The sequence below is a fragment of the Vipera berus genome (assembly GCF_964194415.1).
Source record: "Vipera berus genome assembly, chromosome: 1".
Classification (NCBI taxonomy): domain Eukaryota; kingdom Metazoa; phylum Chordata; class Lepidosauria; order Squamata; family Viperidae; genus Vipera; species Vipera berus.
Window position 1 is genome coordinate 359,398,751 of NC_138202.1, and position 25,900 is coordinate 359,424,650.

The following is a 25,900-nucleotide window of genomic DNA, read 5'->3' on the forward strand; positions in this document are numbered from 1 at the left end:
GTCCATTCATGGCTGAGGTCCCCCCCCTCTCTCCCTCCCTCCCTACGGCCCTAAGTCCTGCAGTGACACCCGCTCTTCCTCCTCCACCACCAAAGACAAGCGCGACTTTCTCCGGGGCAGCCAGTCCCATAGTTTCGACTCTGGAGTAACAGGGAAGTCAAAAAAATATGAGCAATAAGCAAAAGTATCACAGGAAGCAGTGTTTTATTTACATATATATAGTCCTCAACTTACGACCATTCATTTAGTGACACTTCAAAGTCACAGCGGCACTGATAAAAGTGACTTCTGAATATTGCTTACGAATATTGCAGCGTCCCTGCGGTCACGTGGTCAAAAATTCAGACCATTTGGCAACTGACTCACATTTATGACCATCGCGGCATCCCAGGGTCACGGGAATCACATTTTACGACCTTCTGACAAATCAGGCGAGGGAGCCAGATTCCCTTCACCATGTTACTAACTTAACACCTGAAGTGATTCACTTAATGGTGCCAGGAAAGGTCATAAACTGGGGAAAAACTCACTTACTGACTGCCTCATTTAGCGACAGCAATTTGGGGCTCCAGTGTGGTCGTAACTTGGGGATCCCTTGACTTCTGACCATAATGGAATCTGCTTATTGCAGTCGCAAGACATGACAGTTGTAAAACAGATAGATTGATTTCAGGACATTTTGTGCAGCCGTCGTTAAAAAAAAATCCCCCGGTCATTAAGCGAAGTGGCAGATTTGGGTGAAGCTATCACAAAATATGCCAAATGGCCGCAAAAAAGCCACAAGCAGTCATGCTATCAAAGTTAGGTGCAGCGACCGCCAGAACTTTGGAACTGGGTTGTAACCAGCCTTCAAGTCGGTTTGTTGTAACTGCAGCCATTAAGTGACCTGTCGTAAGTGGAGGACTATCTGGTTAGAGAAAGAGAGGCTGGCCTTAACCTGGAATTCAGCCAGGCTGGATTCAGTTTGGTGGAGTCACACTGCCACCTGCTGGCGGACAGCAGCTAAAATTCCCCCAAGCGGAATAATAATAATATTGTAATACCAAATCACAGAGTTGGGAGGGACCTTGGAGGTCTTCTAGTCCAACCCCCTGCAAAAGGAGGAAACCTACCGTATACCATTTTGGACAAAATGACTGTTCAATTTCTTCTTTAAAACCTCCATTTCTTCTTTAAAACCTCAAGCACAACTTCTGATGGAAAGCCTTTCCACTGTTTTTAGGAAATTTCTCCTTAATTCCTTAATTTAGTTTCCACCCATTGCTTCTTGTCCTGCCTCCAGGTGCCTTGGGGAATAACTTGACCCCCATTTTGGATGCTGACCCCCCTCTTCTTTGTGGCAGCCCCTGAGATATTGCAACACTACTATCATGTCACCTTCTCTTCATTAAACTGGACATACTCAATTCCAGCAGCCGTTCCTTGTATGTTTTAGCCTCCAGTCCCCTGATCATCTTTGTTGCTCTTCCCTTCACTCTTTCTAGAGTCTCTACATCCTTTTTACATCGTGGTGACCATAACTGGATGCCGTATTCCAAGTGTGGCCTTACCATGGCCTTGTAAAGTGGTATTAACACTTCACGTGATCTTGATTCTGTCCCTCTGTTAATGCAGCCTAGCACTGTGTTGGCTTTTTTGGCAGCTGCAGCACACTGTTGGCTCCTATTTAAGGGTTGGTCCACTAGGACTAAGTTCCTTCTCACAGTTACTGCTGTTAAGTCAGGTTCCACCTATTTTAATGAAGAAGAGGTCAGAAGATCCTATTGTCTGAGATGGTATATAGGTTCTCCTGCTTGAGAGAGGGGCTGGACTAGAAGACCTCCAAGGTCCCTTTCAGCTCTATTCTATTCTATTCTATTCTATTCTATTCTATTCTATTCTATTCTATTCTATTCTATTCTATTCTATTCTATTCTATTCTATTCTATTCTACTCTACTCCACTCTATTCTGCTCTATTCTACTCTACTCTACTCTATTCTACTCTATTCTACTCCACTCCACTCCACTCCACTCCACTCCACTCCACTCCATTCCATTCCATTCCATTCCATTCCATTCCATTCTATTCTATTCTATTCTATTCTATTCTATTCTATTCTATTCTATTCTATTCTATTCTATTCTATTCTACTCTACTCTACTCTACTCTACTCTACTCTACTCCACTCTATTCTACTCTACTCTACTCTACTCTACTCTACTCTACTCTACTCTACTCTACTCCATTCCACTCCACTCCACTCCACTCCACTCCACTCCACTCCACTCCATTCCATTCCATTCCATTCCATTCCATTCCATTCCATTCTATTCTATTCTATTCTATTCTATTCTATTCTATTCTATTCTATTCTATTCTATTCTATTCTACTCTACTCTACTCTACTCCACTCTATTCTGCTCTATTCTACTCTACTCTACTCTATTCTACTCTATTCTACTCCACTCCACTCCACTCCACTCCACTCCACTCCACTCCATTCCATTCCATTCCATTCCATTCTATTCTATTCTATTCTATTCTATTCTATTCTATTCTATTCTATTCTATTCTATTCTATTCTATTCTATTCTACTCTACTCTACTCTACTCTACTCTACTCTACTCTACTCCACTCTATTCTACTCTACTCTACTCTACTCTACTCTACTCTACTCTACTCTACTCTACTCTATTCTACTCCATTCCACTCCACTTCACTCTACTCCACTCCACTCCACTCCACTCCACTCCACTCCACTCCACTCCACTCCACTCCATTCCATTCCATTCCATTCCATTCCATTCCATTCCATTCCATTCTATTCTATTCTATTCTATTCTATTCTATTCTATTCTATTCTATTCTATTCTCTTTGGCCTTTTACAGCTATTGCTGCCTTAAAGTTAGCTAAGAGTTGTTGCATGAAGAGGAAGCTTGCTAAATCACCAGGAAATGCTCGCTAGAAACGGAACCTCAAATGTAGACACAGACAGGGCAACTGTCTGAAGAGATGTGCTTAAAATATATTTAAAGCTGGATGATTATGCTGAAATATATTTTTGCTGACTCTGCAAATAATGCAAGAGACAAGGGGAACGTACAAGGCTGTGTGTGTGCGCTAGGTTAGTGGCAATGGGGGAGTAAATGTGCTAATGGTTGCTGAATCCAGGGAATCCTCAACTTACAACAGTTCGTTTAGTGACTGTTCAAAGTTACAACGGCACTGAAAAATGTGACTTACGACCGTTTTTCACACTTACAACCACTGCAGCATCCCTTATGGTCACATGATCAAAATTCTGATGCTTGTCATATTTATGACATTTGCAGCATCCCGGGGGGGGACAACCGTGTGTCTCACTTAACAACTGCAGTGACCCACTTAACAGATGTGGCAAGGAAGGTCGTAAAATGGGGCTCAACTCACTTAACAAATTTCTCACTTAGCAACGTCAATTTTGGGCTCAATTCTGGTGACAGGCCAAGGACCTACCTTGTATTGCCCCTGCATCCTAAGCAATATTAATAAACATTAGTGGGGGGTCTTAGGGTGACCTAAGAGGGGATGGCTTGAAGTGGGAATATCTGTAAAAATGCATTATGGGAGGCGTAGTCTTTGCCCACGACTGTTGGGAATGATCCCTTTCTTCAAAAAAAAAGTCCATGAAAGAGAAGAGTTTTAAATGCTTAAAAGACAACAAAGCAAGACAAGAAGCAATGGGCAATAACCAAGGAGAGAAGCAACCTAAAAATAAGCAGTGAGAACAATTAACTGGTGGAACAGCTTGCCACCAGAAGCTGTGGGTGCTCCAACACTGGAAGTTTTTAAGAAGAGACTGGACAGCCATTTGTCTGGAATGGCATAGGGTCTCCTGCCTGAGCAGGGGGTCAGATTAGATGACCTCCAAGGTCTCTTCCAACTCTGGTTATTCTGTTATTGTTATCCCCCTGGATAGAATAGAGCTGGAAGGGACCCTGGAGGTCTTCTAGTCCATCCCCCTGCTCAAGCAGGAGAACCTACACTGTCTCAGACAGGTGAATGTCCAGCCTCTTCTGAAAAATCTCCAGCGATGGAACAGTGCCCACGATTTCTGGTGGCAAGCAGTTCCTGTGTCCTTTCTTCTGGGCAGAAGAAAGTTTTTGTAAATTCCCGCCTTGGTGTGCGGTTTAGTCAGTGTTGCACGCCGGGCAGAACCAGTTTACACTATTCTTTCACTTCAAGGCCGTTCAGTAAAACCCAACCCACAGTTTAGAAAGTAACGGAGACCTGTGGGCACCAACTCCTGACGTAGTCTTACCCGAAGAGGAATCCTTCTCCAGAAGGTTGAATCCTGCAGGGTCTTCTCTGAGGGCATCGAGTTTTTCGTCCCAGCCTTCCCAGTTTGCTTCTTCCACGCTAGAAAAAGACCCCAGGAGTTATAAGTAGCAGTAACAGAATCTCGCCAGTCTCCGCAGGCGTCCTGCGTTCCTTTTTTTGCTCAAGAGAAGGTCCATTTCTGAAACGGCGTGTTTCATACCCCAAGCGGGCATGTGGTTAAGCTTACCGGAAAAACCACCGTTGGTCTTTCTTCTCCTCGGAGCCGACGGTGAGGAAGCAGCCAGCTCTCTGGGTCTTCTTCCAGCACCAGATCCAGTTTCTCTCTATCTCCAGAATAGCAATGGCTCTCTGCAAATAGAGAGTGGTTGGTTGAAGAGAGCTTATAAATCAGAGAGAGGGAGAGAGAGGAAGGGAGGGAGGGAGAGGAGGGAGGGAGGGAGAGAGAGAGGGAAGGAGGGAGGGAGGGAGAGGGAGAGAAGATATAGATGTGAGAGAGGAGGAGGGAGAGGGAGAGGGAGAGAAGAGATAGATGTGAAAGAGAGAGAGAGAGGGAGAGAGGAGGGAGAGGGAGAGAAAAGACATGAGAGAGATAAGATAGATAAGAGATGGATGGATGGATGATAGATAGATAGATAGATAGATAGATAGATAGATAGATAGATAGATAGATAGATAGATAGATACCGTGTTTCCCCCAAAATAAGACCGGGTCTTATTTTTCTTTTTTCTTTTTGGCCTCCAAAAGAGGCACCAGGTCTTATTTTCAGGGTAGGCCTTACCTCACCTCCGGCACTGACAGCACCACCCAGCTGGTCCACTTCTTCTGGGGCCGAAGTTCTGCAGCTGCATTTGGGCCTGCATTTTGCAGTCAGGCCTTTCCGGAAGGCCTAAGCAGCTGAGTACTGAGCTATGGATCCAGGACTAACCATCTAAATTTCACTCCTTTTTCATTTAATTTTATAGTCAAAAATTATTTTCGAGAGTCTCTTATCCTCTTAGGTACCTGTTTCAAGACCACAAATTCTTTTTTTTCCCCTATACAACAGTGGTTCATCTCTCACTCTCTTCAATATTTCCTCTCTCATTGTTTTTTTCACGAATCTAACATGTACCTCCCTGGGGACTCTATGCCTCCTTGCGTAACTTGAATTGAGTCTATATATTTGATCTACCTCTCCTTCCATCTCATCTTTTCCCACTTCTAGAGCCTCAGCAAACAAGCTAGTAATCAAATCTGTTAGGTCTTCCTCCTTGTCTTCAGGTATGTTCTGTAATCTTTAAAAAAATGTGATGCTTTTTCCATTTCCAATATCGCGACTGTTCCCTCCAAGTTTTCATTTGCCTGTGCTGGTCTTTGATTTTCTTCTTTTATTTCCTTCCATCTTTTTCTCCATTTCTTCTGATTTATCTTCCATTTTCTGAACTCTTTGCTCATTCTTTGTAATCATTTGTTGAAAGTTTTCTGACTGTGAGTTTATATTGAAGACCTGCTCCTTTATCTTATCCAGATTGTTTCTTGTCTCCTCATGGTTTCTTTTTTGTATCTTCTTTACGTGAAACAATTGCTTCCTCAATTGCTTGTAACGTTGTTTGCATTTCCTTTTGGAAATTGTTCACTTTTTCTTGTTGAAGCACAGCGTCAATCGATCTTTGATATACTGGGCTGGGTGCCCCAGATGAAAGTTCTGAAGCAGGTTTTTTAGCAGTTTTAGAAAGATTTGGGATACTTATTCTGTTTTTTCTTTCCCCCCTCTCCCCAGTTACTTTGTCCTCAATTATGCCCCCTGGAAAATATCTGCAAAGAAAAACAAATCTTAGATAGATAGATAGATAGATAGATAGATAGATAGATAGATAGATAGATAGATAGATAGATAGATTAGGGAGGAAGGGGAAGAGGACTATGATGTCCTTGGTGCTCTCTGAACTTGACTGTTATCTTGCAGACATTTCATGACTGAACAAGGGAACATGAGACAATCAAACACTAAATGACAGCCTAATCAAGAACTACCAGTGACACTGACAAGGAAAGCCAGTGGTACATAAATAGAACAACTGCCCCTGCCTTCTAGCACTGACAATGTTACCTAGTTGGGTCATGAAACGTCTGCCAAAAAACTACCAAGCTCAGAGAGCAGCAGATGAACCCTGAACTAACAAATCTTCTCTTCTACCGAGTCTTTGAACCTGGTTCCATTTAAGCCACCGCTGGGCCAGAAATGGCCCCCGTCCCGATCGAAGGGGGCTTACCTGCAACTGCCAGATGCTCTGGCTGTACCCGGAGACGTTGGTAACGGTTTCACTCATCAGGGCAATCAGCATATTGAGCAAGAGGATGTAGGTCAAGATGACGAAGAGGAGGACCAACAGCATCGCAAAGTCACTGTACTTCAACTTCTCGTTGTACTCCAGGTCGCCCATGCCGATGGTGAATCTGAAGAGCTGCAGGGCAGTCTGAAATAGCCCCGAATATACGGCCTGGTCTTTAGAGTCGTTGCTGAGCGGGAGGGACTCGTTGCGGGCAGAATGGGAAGCGTCCCCGGTGAGAATGACGAGAGCTGCAAGGAGTCGTTGGAAATTTCAGCCCTTCCTCCGCGCAATGTTTGGGGGAAACTCCTCTGTTTAAAGGAGAGGAGACCCAAAGTGGCTGGTTGATCTTTGGAGGACCCCTTACTTCTTCAACTGAGCTTATTGTTTCATTTTTGTTTGCATCAAGATCCCAAGAAATGTAGACTCTGAATTCTTTACTGCATGCTCTTTCCATGGCTGAGTCTTTCACTCATTGATTCATTCCTTCACTCATTGATTCATTCATTCACTCATTCATTCACTCATTCATTTATTAATTCATTTACTCACTCATTCATTCACTCATTCACACTCATTTATTCACTTTCATTCGTTCACTCATTCATTTAATTCATTTACTCACTAATTCACTCATTTACTCATTCATTCACTCATTCACTCACTCGTTCCTTTATTCACTCATTCACTCATTTATTCACTCACTTATTTATTCATTCACTTTCATTCATTCACTCATTTATTCACTCATTCATTCGTTCACTCACTCATTCAATTCATTTACTCGCTGATTCACTCATTTACTCATTCATTCACTCATTCACTCACTCGTTTATTCATTCACTCATTCATTCATTCAGTCATTCACATTCATTTATTAATTCATTTACTCACTGATTCACTGATTCACTCACTCATTTATCATTCACTCATTCATTCACTCATTCACTCATTCATTCACTCATTCACTCACTCATTTATTAATTCATTTACTCACTGATTCACTCATTTACTCATTCATTCACTCATTCACTCACTTTTTTATTCATTCACTCATTCATTCATTCACTCATTTATTAATTCATTTACTCACTCATTCACTCATTCACTCACTCGTTTATCATTCACTCATGCATTCGTTCACTCATTCATTAATTCATTCATTTACTCATTCACTCATTTACTCATTCATTCACTCATTCATTTATTAGTTCGTTTACTCACTCATTCTCTCACTCATTCACTCATTCATTCTCATTCACTCATTCATTCAGTCACTTGTTTACTCATTCATTCGATTTCTATGGCCACCCTTCTCAAACAAGAGACTCTGTCTGGATTCAGCTGGTGGAGCTTCTGTCTGCTCAAAACTGAAATCTACTCACCCTTTTTAAAGCACACTTGCCACAGAAATCCTTCCTAATGTAAATTCTAGCCCAGCTATCGTAGACAGGATTCCCAGAGTTCAAAACAGACCTGGGATACCAAGAGAGGACCTCTCCTTGATCCTTGGCACCCTCCTGCTCGGGTGGAACTAAGAAAGAGCTTAACTTGGCTATGCTCACCTGTGCCTCCCCCATCACCATGACACTCACCTGTTGCAAAGCCAAATAGGAAGATCACATAAACCATCAGGAAGTGCAGAAGGTCCCTCAGGATGGCCTGGAACGAGAATGAGAAGCAATATGGAGATGGCTGAATTTCAAACTCGGCACCTTTAAGACGGGCGGACTTCAGTTCCCCAAATCCACCAATATATCAAGGTGCCCAATTTGAAAATCACTGCTGTAGGTCATTCACGTCTATTGCCAATGTTGCTAACACCAGTTAACCGGGCAGGAAATAAATAAAGACAGGTTGTCCTCCTTTAACAACTGCCTCGTACAGCAATCTTTCGCACTCATGACGAAAAAGCAACGTTGCCACCAAGTAACGTTGAAAAAGTAACCTTGTCCTTGCATTTACAGCCTTTGCAAGAAAGCGGAAGTCAGATCGTGAACGTTGCGATGTTCCACTCTGGAACCGCGTCACTTAATGGCCAAGCTACCAGTTTAAACTGTGGTTTCTAAATGAGGGCGACCTGTAATTTGAACTGGCTCCGTTCAGCTTCTGAGCTGCCCTGTGAAATCAGAAGCAATCCAATCTTTGGAAGCGGAAACGATCCGGTTGTTTGATCTACCTTCTGGATCATCACGATGTAGATTCCCATCTGCTGGAGACCACGGGTGTAGTAGAGCATGTTCACCCAGCCCAAAAGCAAGGCGAACACCATGGGTAGCACGTATTGTTCCACATCTGTGTAGTACATCACAGATGAGGCCAGGATGGCAAGTGCCTGTACGAACCTACAAAGTCCAGAGAGAGAAAGAGAAGCAGAGAAGAGCAACTAAGACGATTGAAAGGCCCGAAGGCAAAACATATAAAGAACGGTTGCAGGATTTGGGTCTGGCCAGTCTAGAGAAAATAAGGAGCCAGGGGGGTGACATGATAGTCGTCTTCCAATATTTGAGAGACTGCTGCAAAGAAGACGGGGGTCAACGTATTTTCCAAAGGACCGGAAAGCCAGACAAGAAAGAATGGAACTGCTCTACAGTTTCGGCTGGACCATGTATGTGCCGAAGCTTTGCTCTCTTGATTAAGCTATGTTCTTTTGATTAAAAGACTCCTTAAGGTAAACAATGCCTTGAGGTTCTTTGAAGAAGTGCATCTGTCAGAACCATGACACAGAGTTCCCCAACCTTTTGGGGTTGGCAGACCGGAGCAGGGGGAGGAGGGAAGGAAGGGACGGGGTTTTTTGGGGGGGAGGGAATGCGTGCGCATGCACATGTATGTGCATCAGCCCCCATTGCTCGCATGAGTGGGACTGTGAAGCCCCGCGGTGCTTGCGGTAATGAGCCAGCCACTTATGTGGCCCGGTGGCAAATAGGCTGCAGCCCAGAGGTTGGTGACCTCTGGCTTAGGGAATGAACAGATAAGAGAGGACAAAGCCCACAGCTGTATAACGGGCAGAGAAAAAAACAGAAAAAGGACGTGCCCTGTTTTCTCAAACTGTACAAAGAATCAGCGGGAGATTTATACTTTCAGGCCTGCAAGATTCTGTTAATGCAGCTTTACAATAAAGTAGAATTAGCTCATCTGATCATGTTTCCTGGCTGGTTTACCAAAGGTGTAAAATCCCACTGGGTGATTTTGAGGCAATCACTAGGAGACGGAGAGTTCTAGTCTCACCTATAAAGCTGGCCAATTGACCGTGGGCCAATCCTTCTCCGTCAGCCCAACCCACCTCACCGCGTTGTTGTCGTAGGTAAAAATATAGGAGGAGGAAGGAGTAAAGTATTATGCGTGTTCCCTACCTTGAATTATGTATAATGAAATAATGAAGGTGGGATAAAAAGAAATTAAAAACAAAGCTAAAGGGAATGTAACAGGAGCATCTCTGAAAAGCAAAGCGACTGACAATTATATGTGACAGCCGCTAGGATTTGGGATCGATTAGCGGTAAGACCGGTGCATATTATATCTAACCCTTCCAGAAAAACAGCAATGCGTACGCACGCACAGGAATATTTCGAAGCAACTGTCCACTAGGAGACTTTTCCACGAAAAGCGTCTTCTCCAGAAGTAAAAACTCTGAAAGGGAATAAACAGGGAGAGAGGTCAGAACACTGCATTATGACAGGGATGTGGGAAGGGATGTGCAAGACTGGGTTCACACTGGCTAATTTTTAATTTTGGGGCGATTCTGCAAGGGTCTTCAGAGTGCTTCCACCTAGCGTGCCACTCAGCTGTGCCACAGTTCACGGCACGGGGGCAGCAATCTGCCGAGAAGAGTGGGTTCTTAAACCTTTAACCGCAGACCGCTGGTCCCATATCAATTGCAGGAATGCAAGTATGAATACAATACAATACAATACAATACAATACAATACAATACAATACAATACAATACAATACAATACAAATGCAAGTATGAATACAGGTAATCCTCATTTTATGACAATAGGGACCAGAAAAATTTGTTGTTAAACAGTGAGGTTGTTAAGTGAAACACCCCATGATTGCAATTTACCATCTTCCCTACTGAATGTTGATGGAGATTCTCTATCCTCCAGGTCAGGATTGTCCCAAAGGGTTTTTTTTCACGAGGCAACTGGATTTTCTTGTTTTTCTTTGAAGACGTTTCGCTTCTCATCCCAGAAGCTTCTTCAGCTCTGACTGGGATGGTGGGGAGTGGAAGGATTTATACTCCTCACAGACAGCTGGTCATTTGCCTTCTTTTGGAGAGTCGTTGAGGCCACTTGGAGGTTTGTCTATGTCCCCAGGGTCACCTGAGTGGTGCAAATGGATGTGGAGATTTCTTGGAACAGATAAATCTCCAAGCAGCCTCAAGGACTCTCCAAAAGATGGCAAATGACCGTGTCAAAATCCATTTATATCACATTCATAAATGTATGTTTAAAACATTATCCCCCCCCCCCCGGATTCTGCCATCTCCCGAGGAAGGAGGAGCGGATGTGGATTCAGCCTGCCTTAGGTTATTTCAAAGACCAAGGGAAACCTTTTGAACTGGGGGAACAAAGGGGAGGGTTAGGGAAGAAGGCATCTGGCCTGTGTCTCCATTTGAATCTGTAAAGGAAGAAGGCAATAACCGTAAAGATCCGAAGTTCCCTTTTTCCCATGAAAGGGATGACACGAAGTAAATGATGGGGGGGCTGACCAAATGGGGTTGAGGGAAGGGGGGTTGAACCGGGAACTCTTTATAAAGTTTCAATCTGTAAAACAATACCAGGTCCTGTCTTGTATTTCCACAACCAAACATGTCCTAGTAAAAATTCCTTTTGGACTAGAACTCACTCCAAGAGTTTTTGTTTTCCTAAGACGTGGATGGGGGTGGGTGCTGACAGACTGGCTGTCTGCAAGGAGTACAAATCCTTCCATTCCCCACCATCCAGTCAGAGCTGAAGAAGCTTCTTGGAGGAGAAGCGAAACGTCTTCTAGGAAAACCAAAGAAAGTCCAGTTGCCTCTTTAAAAAGCACCTTTGGGATAATCTTCCCTGTTGGCTTTCCCATTGACTTTCCTTGTCAGAAGCTGGCTGGAAAGGTCACAAGTGGTGATCACGTGACCCTCCAGAATGCCAAAACCATTATAAATGCATGCCACTATCTAAGATTTCAATCTTCTGGTTGCTACAACCAGTGCTTTTTTTTGTAAGAAAAAAGGTGCCGGAACTCACACCTTGTTAATCTTTTTTTTTAAAAAAATAATATTCAGTTCTTAGCAGGACCGGTGATTGAGAAGTGATTAGTAATTTTTTTTTTCATTTTTAAATTTGGGGTCACACTTTTACACTAAAAATTTAAAGATTTTCAATTCAACGATTTTTTTAAAAGAAATTATTTACCTTTCCGCACTTTGTCAATCACTGTACATACACCCACACATGTCAGTTGTGTAACAAAACATAATGGTTGCCGCCTGCAATAAGCACTCAGCACGTGACCACATGACCAATCACAAGCCGATCAGTGCCACAAGCCGAGCAGCGCCATCACAACCAGTGTGGAGAAAGTATGCATGCATTGGACTCGACACACAAGCAGCCCGCATTTAATGATTTTGCCACCGACTTGCTACGCTCGACAGGGTGATTCAAGTCCACGTGGACCAAATATCAATTTTTCAAAAGTTACTTTTAAAACGCGGAAAATCTGTGGCTTCTATGACAAAAAAAAAGCACTGACTACAACAGTCATTAGTGCAAGAAGTAAGACACTTCTTCAATGCTATTTGAACTTCCGACTGTTCTTAAACGAATGGTCGTAAGTCAAGGGTTGCCTGTAGGTGGAGTTATGACAAGCACAAGGCTGCAAACACCATTTGTAGAAGAGGCATTCCATCTTGACCATGATTAGGACTGCAATTTCCCTTGCTAAGCAGAACGGTTGTTAAGTGAATCCCACCCAATTATATGAACGTTTTTCAATTGTGGTTGTGTCGAGGACTACCTTTAGGTATTCTCCTTTTTTTGAGAGAGAGAGAGAGTTCAGATGGACTTACAGAAAGGGTCTAACTCAAAATCACCCCATTCCCTTTATCAAAGGCATCCACCTCACCCTTTAGAGGCCGGTAGTAAGCAGTGGCTGTAAAGCCCAGCATGAAAATCAGATGGAGGACTAAACTGAAGAAAAACCTTTTTCTAATGAAGCATTCCCACTTGTGCTGAAGTAGCCACTGCCGTTGTTAAGCGAATCACATGGTCATTAAGTGAATCTGGCTTTGCCTGCTGACTTTTTTTTGTCAGAAGCCGGCTGGGGGAAGTCTCAGATGGTGATCACGTAACCCCGAAATGCTGCAACCATCATAAACACGTGCTGCTAGCTAAGGTTGCAACTTTACGGTTGCTGCAACAAGTCAAGAAAGTCATAGTTGCAAGCAAGACCCTTTTTTTCACTGCTCTTTTAACTTTGGCTGTTAAACAAATAGTCGTAAGACAAGGACTGCATCTATGAAAAATGCATTTGTGGTTAGAGGAGCTGTAAACGAAAAGGACACCTTACCTGAGCAATGAGGAGATAAATGCCACCAATCAAAATGAACACAGGCCCAACAAGTCTTACTACGTCCTTGATTGTCATTGTCATTGGACGAGGAGGCTGTAAACACAGGAAGAGAACAGGCTAAGAACAGAGACTTCGGCAGACCCTCCAGGTCGGTGTTCCCCAACTTTGGCAGCTTTAAAATGGGTGAACTTCAACTTCCAGAATTCCTCAATCAGAATGCTTTAAGATTGGTGGACTACCAGAATTCCCTGGTCAGCCTGTTTTATGAGGGGTGGACTTCAACTCCCAGAATTCCCCAGCCAGAATGTTTTAAGATGGGTGGACTTCAACTCCCAGAATTACCCAGCCAGTATGCTTTAAGATGGGTGGACTTCAACTCCCAGAATTCCCCAGCCAGCCATGGGAATTGAAGTCCACAAAAGTTGCCAAGATTGGGTACCCCTGGTGTAGATCTTCACAACAGCAGTGATTCACTTAGCAAAAAACGGGAGAAAACTCACTGAACAAATCTCTCACTTAACAACAGAAATTTTGAGCTCAATTGTGGTCGTAAGTCGACGACTACCTTTAGGTATTCTCCTTTTTTTGAGAGAGAGATAGTTCAGTTGGACTTACAGAAAGGGTCTAACTCAAAATCATCCCATTCCCTTTATCAAAAGCATCCATTTGTTTAAAGACTATTTGTGAATTATTACCCCCCGTAGATAGGGCTCGCAACTTGGGAGTCCTGATAGATTCACGGCTCACCTTGGAAGATCACATGGTGGCTGTGACTAGGGGGGCTTTCGCCCAGGTTCGCCTGGTGCGCCAGTTGCGGCCCTATCTAAGCCGGGATGATTTATGCACGGTCACTCACGCGCTCGTGACCTCTCGTCTAGACTACTGCAACGCTCTCTACATGGGGCTTCCCTTGAGGACCACCCAGAGGCTCCAACTGGTACAGAATGCAGCCGCGAGAGTTGTGTTGGGAGTCTCCCGATACTCCCATATCACACCTCTGCTCCGTGAGCTGCATTGGTTACCAGTTGTCTTCCGGGTGAGATTCAAGGTACTAGTAATGGTGTTTAAAGCCCTACATGGCAGGGGTCTGGAGTACCTTAGGGAACACCTGCTGCCGGCGTCTACTTCCCTCCGCCCTGTGCGTTCCCACAGAGAGGGCCTCCTCAGGGTGCCACCGGTCAGAGAATGCCGACTGGTGGCCCCCAGGGGGAGATCCTTCTCTGTGGGCGCCCCGGAGCTATGGAACCAGTTACCGGTTGAGCTCCGGACGGCGCCCGATCTCCACTCCTTTCGCCGTGATCTAAAAACATACTTGTTCGAGCAAGCCGGCCTGGCCTGAGGAGGGATTGGTGGGGTTTTTATTATTTTTATTGGGGCTTTTTATTATGTATTAACTGTATTTTTAATGGGCATGTATTTAATTACTTTTTAACTTTTGTAATTCTGTGTTTTATTCTTGCCCTGTACACCGCCCTGAGTCCTTCGGGAGAAGGGCGGTATAGAAATATTAATAAATTAAATTAAATTAAATTATTTACCTCACCCTTTAGAGGCCGGTAGTAAGCAGTGGCTGTGAAGCCCAGCATGAAAATCAGATGGAGGATTAAACTGAAGAAAAACCTTTTTCTAATGAAGCATTCCCACTTGTGCTGAAGTAGCTTGTTCAGAGGCTCCAGGACTACCATTTTGTACCGGTTCTGTGGAGGGAAAATGTCAGGGAATTGAGCAACTGCTGGTGTACAAAGTGGAGTCAGAGATGCTGACACAAACTTGTAGTTTTATATAAATAAATATGTTTTACATCTACATAGATTCACCAAACTAGATAGTCAGGCAAACAGGGGCATCGTGAGGTAAATCAACGCAACAGGAACATCATGGGGTAAATCAACACAACAGGGGTATCATGAGGTAAATCAACACAACAGGAACATTATGAGGTAAAACACAGCAGGAGCATCATGAGGTAAATCACACAGCACAGAAGGGCGCTCAGAAGAAAAAGGCGGGGGAAAAAGGGAACTTCCCCCTCCACACCCACAGCAACCAACCACAGCAACCAATCACAGCACAGATTGCCTCTCCCACAGCACTCTCCCACAAATAAACTACAAGATGCAAATATTTCCTTTAACTAAGCAGTTCTCCGTTGATAACAGAAGGATAGGAAGTAACCTGAGTTCTATTAGATTTTTACTTTCGAATATGTGTGTATCAGTCATTTTCCTCTCCTTTTCGAAATGTATCAACATGAGTGCATCTCTTTGCCTCAGGGGTATGTCTCCCACTATTCTTTTGGAAGGGACCCACTCTGGTTTCTAAACTGTCAGGGTATTGCTCAGCCGGTGTCCAAATGAAATCAGAGACACTGACACATACTTGTAGTGCTATGCAGGTTCTGAGGTTTTGCTTGATAAAAAAATACAGGAAACCAAAAGCTGCCTTTAAGCTTTACGTTTTTATTCAGCTGAACAAAGGTGTGCTCCTCTAAAAGAGAGAAGCCCCGAATGACAAGAAATCCTTGTATTTATTCTTTTTGATTACATAAGCAATCCACCCAGTGAAGCTGACACACATAAGCTAAAGATTTCACCCAGTAAGTCTGGCACACTCTAGTTAAGAAGTGAGAAAGCAGATATAGCTAAAAATGTTCCCTTTTGGGTGTTCCCCTAAAGCAGGGGTAGGCAACCTCAGCTCTTTTATGACTCATGGACTTCAACTCCCATAGCTGACTCAGGAATTCTGCGAGTTGAAGTCCATGAGTCATAAAAGAGCCGAGGTTGCCTACCCCTGTCCTAAAGACATTGTATGTTCCCTGGTGGTTTGGGACATTGGGTGTTTTCCTTGTTGTCCTTTCATGACTCTGCATCCATGACTCTGCAAGTGCCCAAAGACAGCAGCGCCATCTGCACACATTCACAATTGATACTTCCTATGCTGTCTCCTAATTCCGTGTCAACAGTAGCTTTATATAAAGAAATATATTTTACATCTACATATACAGCAAACTAGATAGTCAGGCAAACAGGAGCATCGTGAGGTGAATCACAGAGCACCCAGAACAAAAAGGCGGGAAAAGAGGGAACCTCCCCCTCCACGCTCACAGTAACCAATCACAGTGCAGATTGCCTCACACAGGAGCCAGTACTCTCCAATCAACCAACCACAACTGTGTGTTTTGGCTCACTGTACAACCCCATTGCTCCAGCTGCTAAATTTAAATAACTTAACAGAGAAGGAAGGGAGATTCAAAGTACACCTTCTCTGTTAGTAGCATTGTCTTCAGTCCCCACTAGACCAGGGGTCTCCAAAGTGGTCAGAACTGAACCCCAGACTGAGGTGTTTGGAGACCCTTGTGTTGTGTTGTGTTGCTGAAATGTTTGGAGACACTCTCTAGATACAACCCCTATAATTTCAGCCCAGACCAGTATGGGGAAAGCATTGAATTTATCTAAATCTCCACATATAGAAACTGGATAAAAATAACATTGCCCTTTATTCACAAAGCAGTTCAAAGAAAATAGAATAAAGCTCCTTATAAATTCTAAAAAAATGATCCTGAGCCAACTTTTTCAAAAAGGGTTTCCCCAGAAGAAGGAAGAAAGAATGGATGGATAGATGGATGGAAGGAAGGAAGGAAGGAAGGAAGGAAGGAAGGGAGGGAGGGAAAGGAAAGGAAAGGAAGGAAAAAAGAAGAAGGGGAAGAAGGAAGGAAGGCAAAAAAGAGGAAGAAAGGAGAAAAAGAGGGACAGTGGAAGGAAGGAAAGAAAGAAAGACGAAGGAAGAGGAGAGGAGAAGGAAGAAAAGGACAGAGAAGATCCAGAGAAGGACCATCCTTGACTGGATCTACTCACTGGAGTGTTGTTGCTGTAGGCCAGGATCTCCAGCACTGAGTTCTCCTCACAGGTGTCAATGGAGGTCAGATCGTAGAGGGAGACGTGGATGGGACCATAAGTCCACTCGGTGAACTTGCGCGAAAGTTGCTGGAACTTGGGATCCTTGATCTCTCGGTGGAGAATGTGCTTGAGGATCTGGGGAGACCAAAACACTTGAGTTGGTGACAGGGCTGTCTCTAGGGCTCAAGTCAAAATGGTCTCGGTATCCAGCCATCATCTTGGCATTCTTGAAGTCACCTCTGATAACTAATCTATATAATAATAAAAAAAATCTTCTCCTCGAACTTGATTCTCTTTGGAATTTATCCTCTTGCACCTGACTAGTTTCATCACTCCTTTTTTTCTACTCTATCTCCAAGATCAAGAAAATGTGATAGAATGCACAATGAGGTCAAGGTAACACACCACAACATAGTCAGACAAACAATACGGTTAAGTACAGTTAGTCCTAGACTTACAACCACAATTGAGCACCCCCCCAAAATTTCCGTTGCTAAGCAAGACAGTTGTTAAGTGAGTTTTGCCTCATTTTAAGAACTTTCTTGCCGCCGTTATTAAGTGAATCACTGCACTGCTTAAGTTAGTTACACGCTTGTTAAGTGAATTTGGCTTCCCCGTTGACTTTGCTTGCCAGAAGGTCGCAATATTGATCACATAACCCCAGAACACTGCAACCGTCATAAGTACAGGTCAGTTGCCAAGTGTCTAGATTTTGATCACATGACCAAAGGGATGCTGCAACGGTCCTAAGTATGAAAAACGATCATAAGTCTCTTTTTTCAGTGCCGTTGTAACTTCGAACGGTCACTAAACGAATATTTGTAAGTCATGGACAAGGAGAGGGACTACCTCGACTTTCCCAGTCTTCACGGCCAGCTTCAAAGGGGTCAGCTGTTTCCCATTTTCAATCTCTTCCAACTTGCAGGAAGAGTCGATCTCGGCCCCTTTCATCAGGATCATGTCATACATGTTGACCACGAGCTCGGTGTTCTTCTTCGTGTCATTGGCCACCATCACCAGCGCATGGAGGACAGTATTGCCCATGGAATCTTGTTCGGTCAGTCTGGCCTTCTGGTGAGGGTTATCCAGGAGGTACATGACGGTTTCTGGCTGGTTGGTGCAAGCAGCCAAGGACAGAGGAAGTTCACCTGGGAGAGAGAGAGAACGATGGCCCAAGCTTGCATTGAGCATCTAGATCAGGGACGTCCAACCTTGGATACCTGAAGACTTGTGGACTTCAAATCCCAGAATTCCCCACCCAGCATGGCTGGTTGGGAAATTCTGGGAGTTGAAGTCCACAAGTCTTCAGGTGCCCAAGGTTGGACGTCCCTGATCTACAGTCAGTGGTGGGATTCAAATACTTGAACAACCGGTTCTCTGTGTGGATGCCACTTCTGGAAGTCCGTTCTCGGCCTGGGCAACAAAAAAATTAGCTACCAGTTCTGTCGAAATGGTGCGAACCGGCTGAACCCAGCCACTGTCTACAGTGTCCCCTGGAAAAACATTTGTACAGCAAATGGATTCAATTGCATTTTTTGCACCATAGCATGCCTGACATAATCCTCTCCCGTGTTCAGCATCTAGATGGGGAAATCCTTGCTTAACAACCGCCATTGGGACCTGTAGCAATGGGCCGACAATCTCACTTCCCCTTGGGCAGTTAAGCAATGGGACTGCAGTTTAGGCTTTTATTTCTGCTTTCTGTATTAAGTTTGCTTGTCACATGCTGGTTGCAAAGCCCAAGAACAGCAATCGTATGTCCGTGGCGCGACAGTTGTAAATTGTTTTTTCTTTAATCTTTCTTAATTTTAACTCTTTTATGGTTAAAACATGTTGAGTACCAAAAAAGATGAGTACCATACACATTTTTTCCTGCCTGAGCAGGGGGTTGGACTAGATGACCTCCAAGGTCCCTTCCAACATTATTATTATTACTATTACTATTATTATTATTATTATTATTATTATTATTATTATTATTATTATTATTATTATTATTATTAATTATTATTATTATTATTTTCCCATAAGGAATAAGGTAGCAAGTCACAAGGCAGCCGACACCGACAAGTTCTAGCTTATGTGTTGAGTACCAAACAAATGATGAGTACAAATTTTGGGTTAAAATGCGTGGAGTACCCAATTCGATGAGTGTGCTGGACCAATATATAGTCATCTGGTCCATTATATAGCTAGCTTAGGAATTAAGAACTGTGTTAGAGCATTTAGCATTTAAAGGGTTAAAAGCTGTATCCTTAAAATAACTGTTAGACCATTTAGCATTTAAAGGCTTAAATGCTGTCTCCTTAAGAGATGGCCTCTGAGAAATGTAGTCTAGTTGTTGGTCGGTCCTATATCTTATCATGGCTGACTGTTCTTTAGAAGGCCAGATCCTAAAGCTAAAACTCAAATACTTTGGCCACCTAATGAGAAGGAAAGACTCACTGGAGAAGAGCCTAATGCTGGGAAAGATTGAGGGCAAGAGAAGAAGGGGACGACAGAGAAGGAGGTGGCTGGATGGAGTCACTGAAGCAGTAGGCGTGAGCTTAAATGGACTCCAGAAGATGGTAGAGGACAGGAAGGCCTGGAGGAACGTTGTCCATAGGGTCGCGATGGGTCGGACACGACTTCGCAGCTAACAACAAATATCTTATCTAGTCAGTGGGAGTGGCTTCAAAGTTTATTACAAGATGTCCTGGCTACATGCCCAGGTTGTAAAAGCCTTTGTTTAATCAAGCATCGTGCACACATTAATTGGCATCTGTAACCATGCCTAGCTGAGATGGGGAATTATTCCTTTTTAGCTGCGAGAATGGACAGATATGAATATGGACAGATGTACCTACAGCAAACGTAAGTCTCTGCTTAGGATTCCTGGACAATAAATATTTGTTTAAAACCATTTTTTGGAGTTTATGCTATCTGGATCGGGGCTATAACGCATCTCAGTCTACAATCCAGAATAATGAGTTTCATGTAAAAACTCATCTGGTCCTAAAAAGTTCACTTGGCTGTAAAAACCTCTGTGGGTACCCACTTGTGTCTCTGCGGAATGAAAACTGGGTTTTCTTCTGCTGCCATACCGAAATAAAAGCACGCCCCTTTGCGCTGCTGCTGGAAGAAGTGACCAGAAGCTTTGACGTGGACATCAGCACCATTTTCCATCAGGAGCTTCACAAGATCTAAGTTCCTCTTCTCGATGGCGATGTGGAGAGCTGTGTGGCCTGCAGAGACGGTGAAAAATGGCAGTGGAGAAAGATGGAAGGGTTATCCGTGGTGTCTGGAAGTTTAGGTCAAAAAAAGGCAAGATTACTAATTAGATGATGTAAGATGGTGTGAAATAGAACATGTCTGAATAGATAAGATGTGTATCCTGAATATTAGACTGTGCGATGACTTTGATCATGGGAATTTTGGTCACTCAAAATTTGGAAACTGTAATCAGTTGTTAAATTTAAATATTAATGGGGAAACTGGAAATTGGGAAAACTGATTAGGACATGATTGTCTACAAAGATTGAATGTTAAAATAACTAGGATATGTGTAAGTTAAACATTACTAATAACTGTGAAAATGTTATTTTTATTCAATCGATAGAATAAGAACTGTATTGGTTCAATTGAGAGACAGTAAATGTGAAAGGGGAAAAGAGAGGAAATATTTAATGTGGTACTTTGAGATTTGTATTATAGAAATGTGTATGTTATTAAACTATCGGTCAACCCAGCCGCCATGTTGCTTTTGAAATACTTAAATGTAAAAATAGAAAATCAGTAAAACTTTTAAAGCAAAAACAAAAAAGGCAAGATGGCAGCCGCCATAGGGCCATGTAGAAGAACCAAGATGATGATGAACAATCAAGATGAAGAAGGAGAACCAAGATGAAGAGGGAGGAGGAGGAGGCAGCAAGAGAGAAGAAGGCAGCATAAAGGAGGAAGGAAGTAAGGAAAGAAGGAAGGAAGGAAGGAAGGAAGGAAGGAAGGAAGGAAGGAAGGAAGGAAGGAGTTCCAAACTATCCCAACTGAAGACCGACTTCCAGCCACCCCACCCTACAAAGCAGAGTACTCCACCCTCACCGTCCCAAGAAGAAGCCTTACCTTTGTAGTGGCTGTCAGTGCAAGCGGTGTTGATCAGAGGCCTAGGATTCTGGGTCTCCTTGTCTATCTTCAAGAGCAAAGGGATGGTGGGGTTGTGTCCGTCTTTCAAATTGAGCAAGGCCTTCATCAAACAGGTCTTGCCCGTCTTCCCATCTGGAAGAAAGAAGTCCAGGAAAGGATGCTCGGATGGTGCCTGCCCCATCTTCCATCTTCCTAGAGCAGCGTTTCTCTGCGTTGGACACTTGAAGATGGGTGGACTTCAACTCCCAGAATTCACTGTGATATATATATATACCACCGGATCACCCTGTCAGTATTGGTGGGAGTGTTCTTGGTGGGTCCTTGATTAGGCTGTGGTTTACTGTAGCTCCTGTATATAAACAGAGAGCAAATCCCACACTCCCTTCTAACACTGATGATGCTACCCAGTTGGGTCACGAAATGTCTACAAGAAAACCACTCAGCTTAGAGAGCACTAAGGATTCCACAATCATCTTCCTCCTCCTCCTCCTCCTCCTCCTTCCAACCCCAATTTGTCTTCTAGCACTGATAAAGTTGCACAGTTGGGTCACAAAACATTTACAAGAAAACCATCAAGCTCAGAAAGCAGTAAGGACTCCACAGTCATCTTTCTCCTCCTCCTTCCAACCCCAATTTGTCTTCTAGCACTGATAATGTTACCTAGTTGGATCACGAAATGTCTACAAGAAAACCACCAAACTCAGATAGCACTAAGGACTCCACAGTCATCTTTCTCCTCCTCCTCCTCCTCCTCCGCCGCCACCGCCGCCACCGCCTCCTCCTCCGCCTCCTCCTCCTCCTTCCAACCCCAATTTGTCTTCTAGCCCTGATGATGTTGCCCAGTTGGGTTACAAAACGTTTACAAGAAAACCATCAAGCTCAGAAAGCAGTAAGGACTCCACAGTCATCTTTCTCCTCCTCCTCCTCCTCCTCCTCCTCCTCCTCCTCCTCCTCCTCCTCCTCCTCCTTCCAACCCCAATTTATCTTCTAGCACTGATGATGTTACCCAGTTGGATCACGAAACGTCTACAGGAAAACCACCAAGCTCAGATAGCACTAAGGACTCCACAGTCATCTTTCTCCTCCTCCTCCTCCTCCTCCTCCTCCTCCTCCTCCTCCTCCTCCTCCTCCTCCTCCTTCCAACCCCAATTTGTCTTCTAGCCCTGCTGATGTTGCCCAGTTGGGTTACAAAACGTTTACAAGAAAACCATCAAGCTCAGAGAGCAGTAAGGACTCCACAGTCATCTTTCTCCTCCTCCTCCTCCTTCCAACCCCAATTTGTCTTCTACCACTGATGAAGTTGCACAGTTGGGTCACAAAACATTTACAAGAAAACCAGGAAGCTCAGAGAGCACTGAGGACTCCACAGTCATCTTCCTCCTCCTCCTTTTCCTCCTTTTCACAACCCCCCTCCCTTCGAGCACTGATGATGTTCCCTAGCTGGGTCGTGAAACGTCTGCGAGGAAACCACCCAGCTCCGAGGGCACCGAGGGCTCCAGAGTACATTGCTGAGCTACAAATATTCTCTTCTATTGGCATCTTTATGAAGCTTATCCATTTTTTTTACACTGATGTAAAGGCACGAGAGTCAGCAAGAAGCGATCTACCTCTATATTTAGTGTCGCTGAGGAAGCTGGACGTTTTCTGCAGATAATCGCTCAGGCCATTGAGCAGTTCAGGGTCTCCTGCTAGCACGGCATTGAAAATGCGGTCCCTGTTGAAGCGATGTGGGTCATCCGGTCTGGAGAGGAGAAAAGAAAGGAAAGGGGTCCAGGAGGGATTCGATCCTTCAGTCCTCTGGCCAGACCATTTGCTCTCTAAAGATCTGCCCAGAAATACCCTGGGCTCATCCACAGATCCCCTCACCCACTAAGGGGCTGGACTGGAAGACCTCCAAGGTCCCATTCTATTCTATTCTATTCTATTCTATTCTATTCTATTCTATTCTATTCTATTCTATTCTATTCTATTCTATTCTATTCTATTCTATTCTATTCTATTCTATTCCATATTTTCTATTCTATTCTATTCTATTCTAATATTCTATTCTATATTCTACTCTATTCTATTCTATTCTAATTCTGTTCTATTCCAATATTATTCTATTTTATTCTATTCTATTCCATATTTTCTATTCTATTCTATTCTATTCTATTCTATTCTATTCTATTCTATTCTATTCTATTCTATTCTATTCTATTCTATTCTATTCTATTCCATATTTTCTATTCTATTCTATTCTATTCTATTCTATTCTATTCTATTCTATTCTATTCTATTCTATTCTATTCTATTCTATTCTATTCTATTCTAATTCTATTCCAATATTATTCTATTTTATTCTATTCCATATTTTCTTTTCTATTCTATTCTATTCTATTCTATTCTATTCTATTCTATTCTATTCCATATTTTCTATTCTATTCTATTCTATTCTAATATTCTATTCTATATTCTACTCTATTCTATTCTATTCTAATTCTGTTCTATTCCAATATTATTCTATTTTATTCTATTCTATTCCATATTTTCTATTCTATTCTATTCTATTCTATTCTATTCTATTCTATTCTATTCTATTCTATTCCATATTTTCTATTCTATTCTATTCTATTCTATTCTATTCTATTCTATTCTATTCTATTCTATTCTATTCTATTCTATTCTAATTCTATTCCAATATTATTCTATTTTATTCTATTCCATATTTTCTATTCTTCTATTCTATTCTATTCTATTCTATTCTATTCTATTCTATTCTATTCTATTCTATTCTATTCTATTCTATTCTATTCTATTCTAATTCTATTCTATTCCAATATTATTCTATTTTATTCTATTCCATATTTTCTATTCTATTCTATTCTATTCTATTCTATTCTATTCTATTCTATTCTATTCTATTCTATTCTATTCTATTCTATTCTATTCTATTTTTTCTATTCTATTCTGTTCTGTTCTGTTCTGTTCTGTTCTGTGTTATTCTATTGATCCACTGCAGGAATATGCCCCAGTAACCATTTTATATGCTTTTATCTCATTCAGAATGGTAGCAGCTTCATGTTTGTCTGCAGGGCTGGCCCAAATGTTAGGCAATTAAGAGCTTTGTTTCGTGATCTTATTATCAGAAAGGTAGTTCTTTTATTTCTTTGAGTGTGAATAGCAATAGTGTGATAGTCCCTGCCTGCCAAATTCTAATTTTTGGGACCTAACAGACAAGGAAACAGAGGTGGGGAGGGAGGCGGAATAAAGCAGCTTTTGATACCATTTCATAAAACCCCAAGTTGGGATCTAAACAGCTTAAATATTATTGATGCTTGTTAAAACTGAGGATAGATCACCGTCAGTTTCTTTCTAAATAGATTTTATTTTCTTTAATTGTGAAAGCCACTTTGGTGTAGCGGTTAAGACACCAGGCTAGAAACGGGGAGATTATGAATTCTAGTCCCACCTTAGGCATGAAAGCCAGCTGGGTGACTTTGGGCCAATCACCAGGAGACGGTGAGTTCTAGTCCCGCCTTAGACATGAAAGTCAGTTGGGTGACTTTGGGCCAATCACCAGGAGATGGTGAGTTCCAGTCCCACCTAATGCCGCTTGGGGGGGGGACGAAAGCCCTAATAAGCAGGCATATACATAGAATGAAGGCTATTGCTAAGCACATTGGTTGGTGCTTAGAGTGTAAGCCGCCCTGAGTCTTTGGAGAAGGGCGGGATATAAATGGGATTAAAAAAAATAAAAAATAAAAAAAATGAAAGCCGACTGGGTGAGTTTGGGTCAATCACTAGGAGATGGTGAGTTCTAGTCCTGTTTTAGGCATGAAAATCAGCTGGGTGAATTTGGCCCAATCACCAGAAGACAATGAGTTCTAGTCCTGCCTTAGGCACGAAAGTGTTTGGGTGATTTTGGGTCAATCACCAGGAGACAGTGAGTTCTAGTCCTCCCTTAGCCATGAAAGCCAGCTGGGTGACTTTGGGCCAATGACCAGGAGATGGTGAGTTCTATTCCCGCCTTAGGCACAAAAGCTGATTGGGTGACTTTGGGCCAATCACCAGGAGACGGCAAGTTCCCACCGGTACCAGGGATAATGACTTACATTTCAGGTCCTGACAGATAATTCAGATTCACCCGAATCCGTGGGGAGGGGGGGGCTTCCTTCTGGAAGGGGGTGTCCAAGGGTGGTGGTCCATGCTCCTTCCCAGCTGGCCTCTTGGCACCTGCTTTCAGATCCTCTCCAAGGCCATCGTCTGTCTCCAGGAAAAAGCGGGATTCCGCCATCGTCCAGGTTGGGAGTGTTGTTGATTCAGTGTCAGCCTGTGCTCCAAGCAGCTGAGTCCGATGAATCTAAGGAAGAGGAGGAGGAGGGGTAGGGAGAGCCTTTGGTATCAGAGGGAGGCTCTGATGCACTGCAGGACTCTCAGCCTGGCCCCTCCCGTCGTGTTCCTCATGAGGCTCAGCTGTGTGAGTATGAGGTGTCGGACTCAGAAGAGTCACAGCTGAATCTGTTCAGAGAGGCTAGAAGCAGAAGGCAATCCAGCAGAGCAGAGCAATCAATGAGGCAACTCAGTGAGAGGAGGAGAAGGCAGTGAGAAGCCACACCTTGGGACTGGTAATAAAAGGGGAAGGTGTGGGCGGGGCTGGTTGCTGAAGGCAACCGTTTGGAGACATTCAAAGGAAATCCTGGTCTGTTCTTGCTACTTCTGTTTAACTCT

At 43.2% G+C, this 25,900-nt stretch overlaps 1 protein-coding gene across 1 annotated transcript; it reads right to left on the bottom strand.

The window, feature by feature from the left end:
- LOC308660157 (transient receptor potential cation channel subfamily V member 2-like) lies at positions 1–25,466 on the bottom strand (the record flags this gene model as incomplete). The annotated part of the gene is made up of 15 exons (XM_081314373.1): positions 1–140; positions 4,285–4,382; positions 4,531–4,652; positions 6,558–6,865; positions 8,210–8,276; positions 8,794–8,959; positions 10,174–10,244; positions 13,173–13,268; positions 14,714–14,872; positions 17,030–17,206; positions 17,921–18,219; positions 20,155–20,295; positions 21,170–21,322; positions 22,798–22,931; positions 25,285–25,466. The coding sequence occupies 15 exons, from the start codon at positions 25,464–25,466 to the stop codon at positions 43–45; spliced, it is 2,271 nt and encodes a 756-aa protein (XP_081170499.1). The 3' UTR covers positions 1–42.
- Between the last annotated feature and the right edge of the window lie 434 nt (positions 25,467–25,900).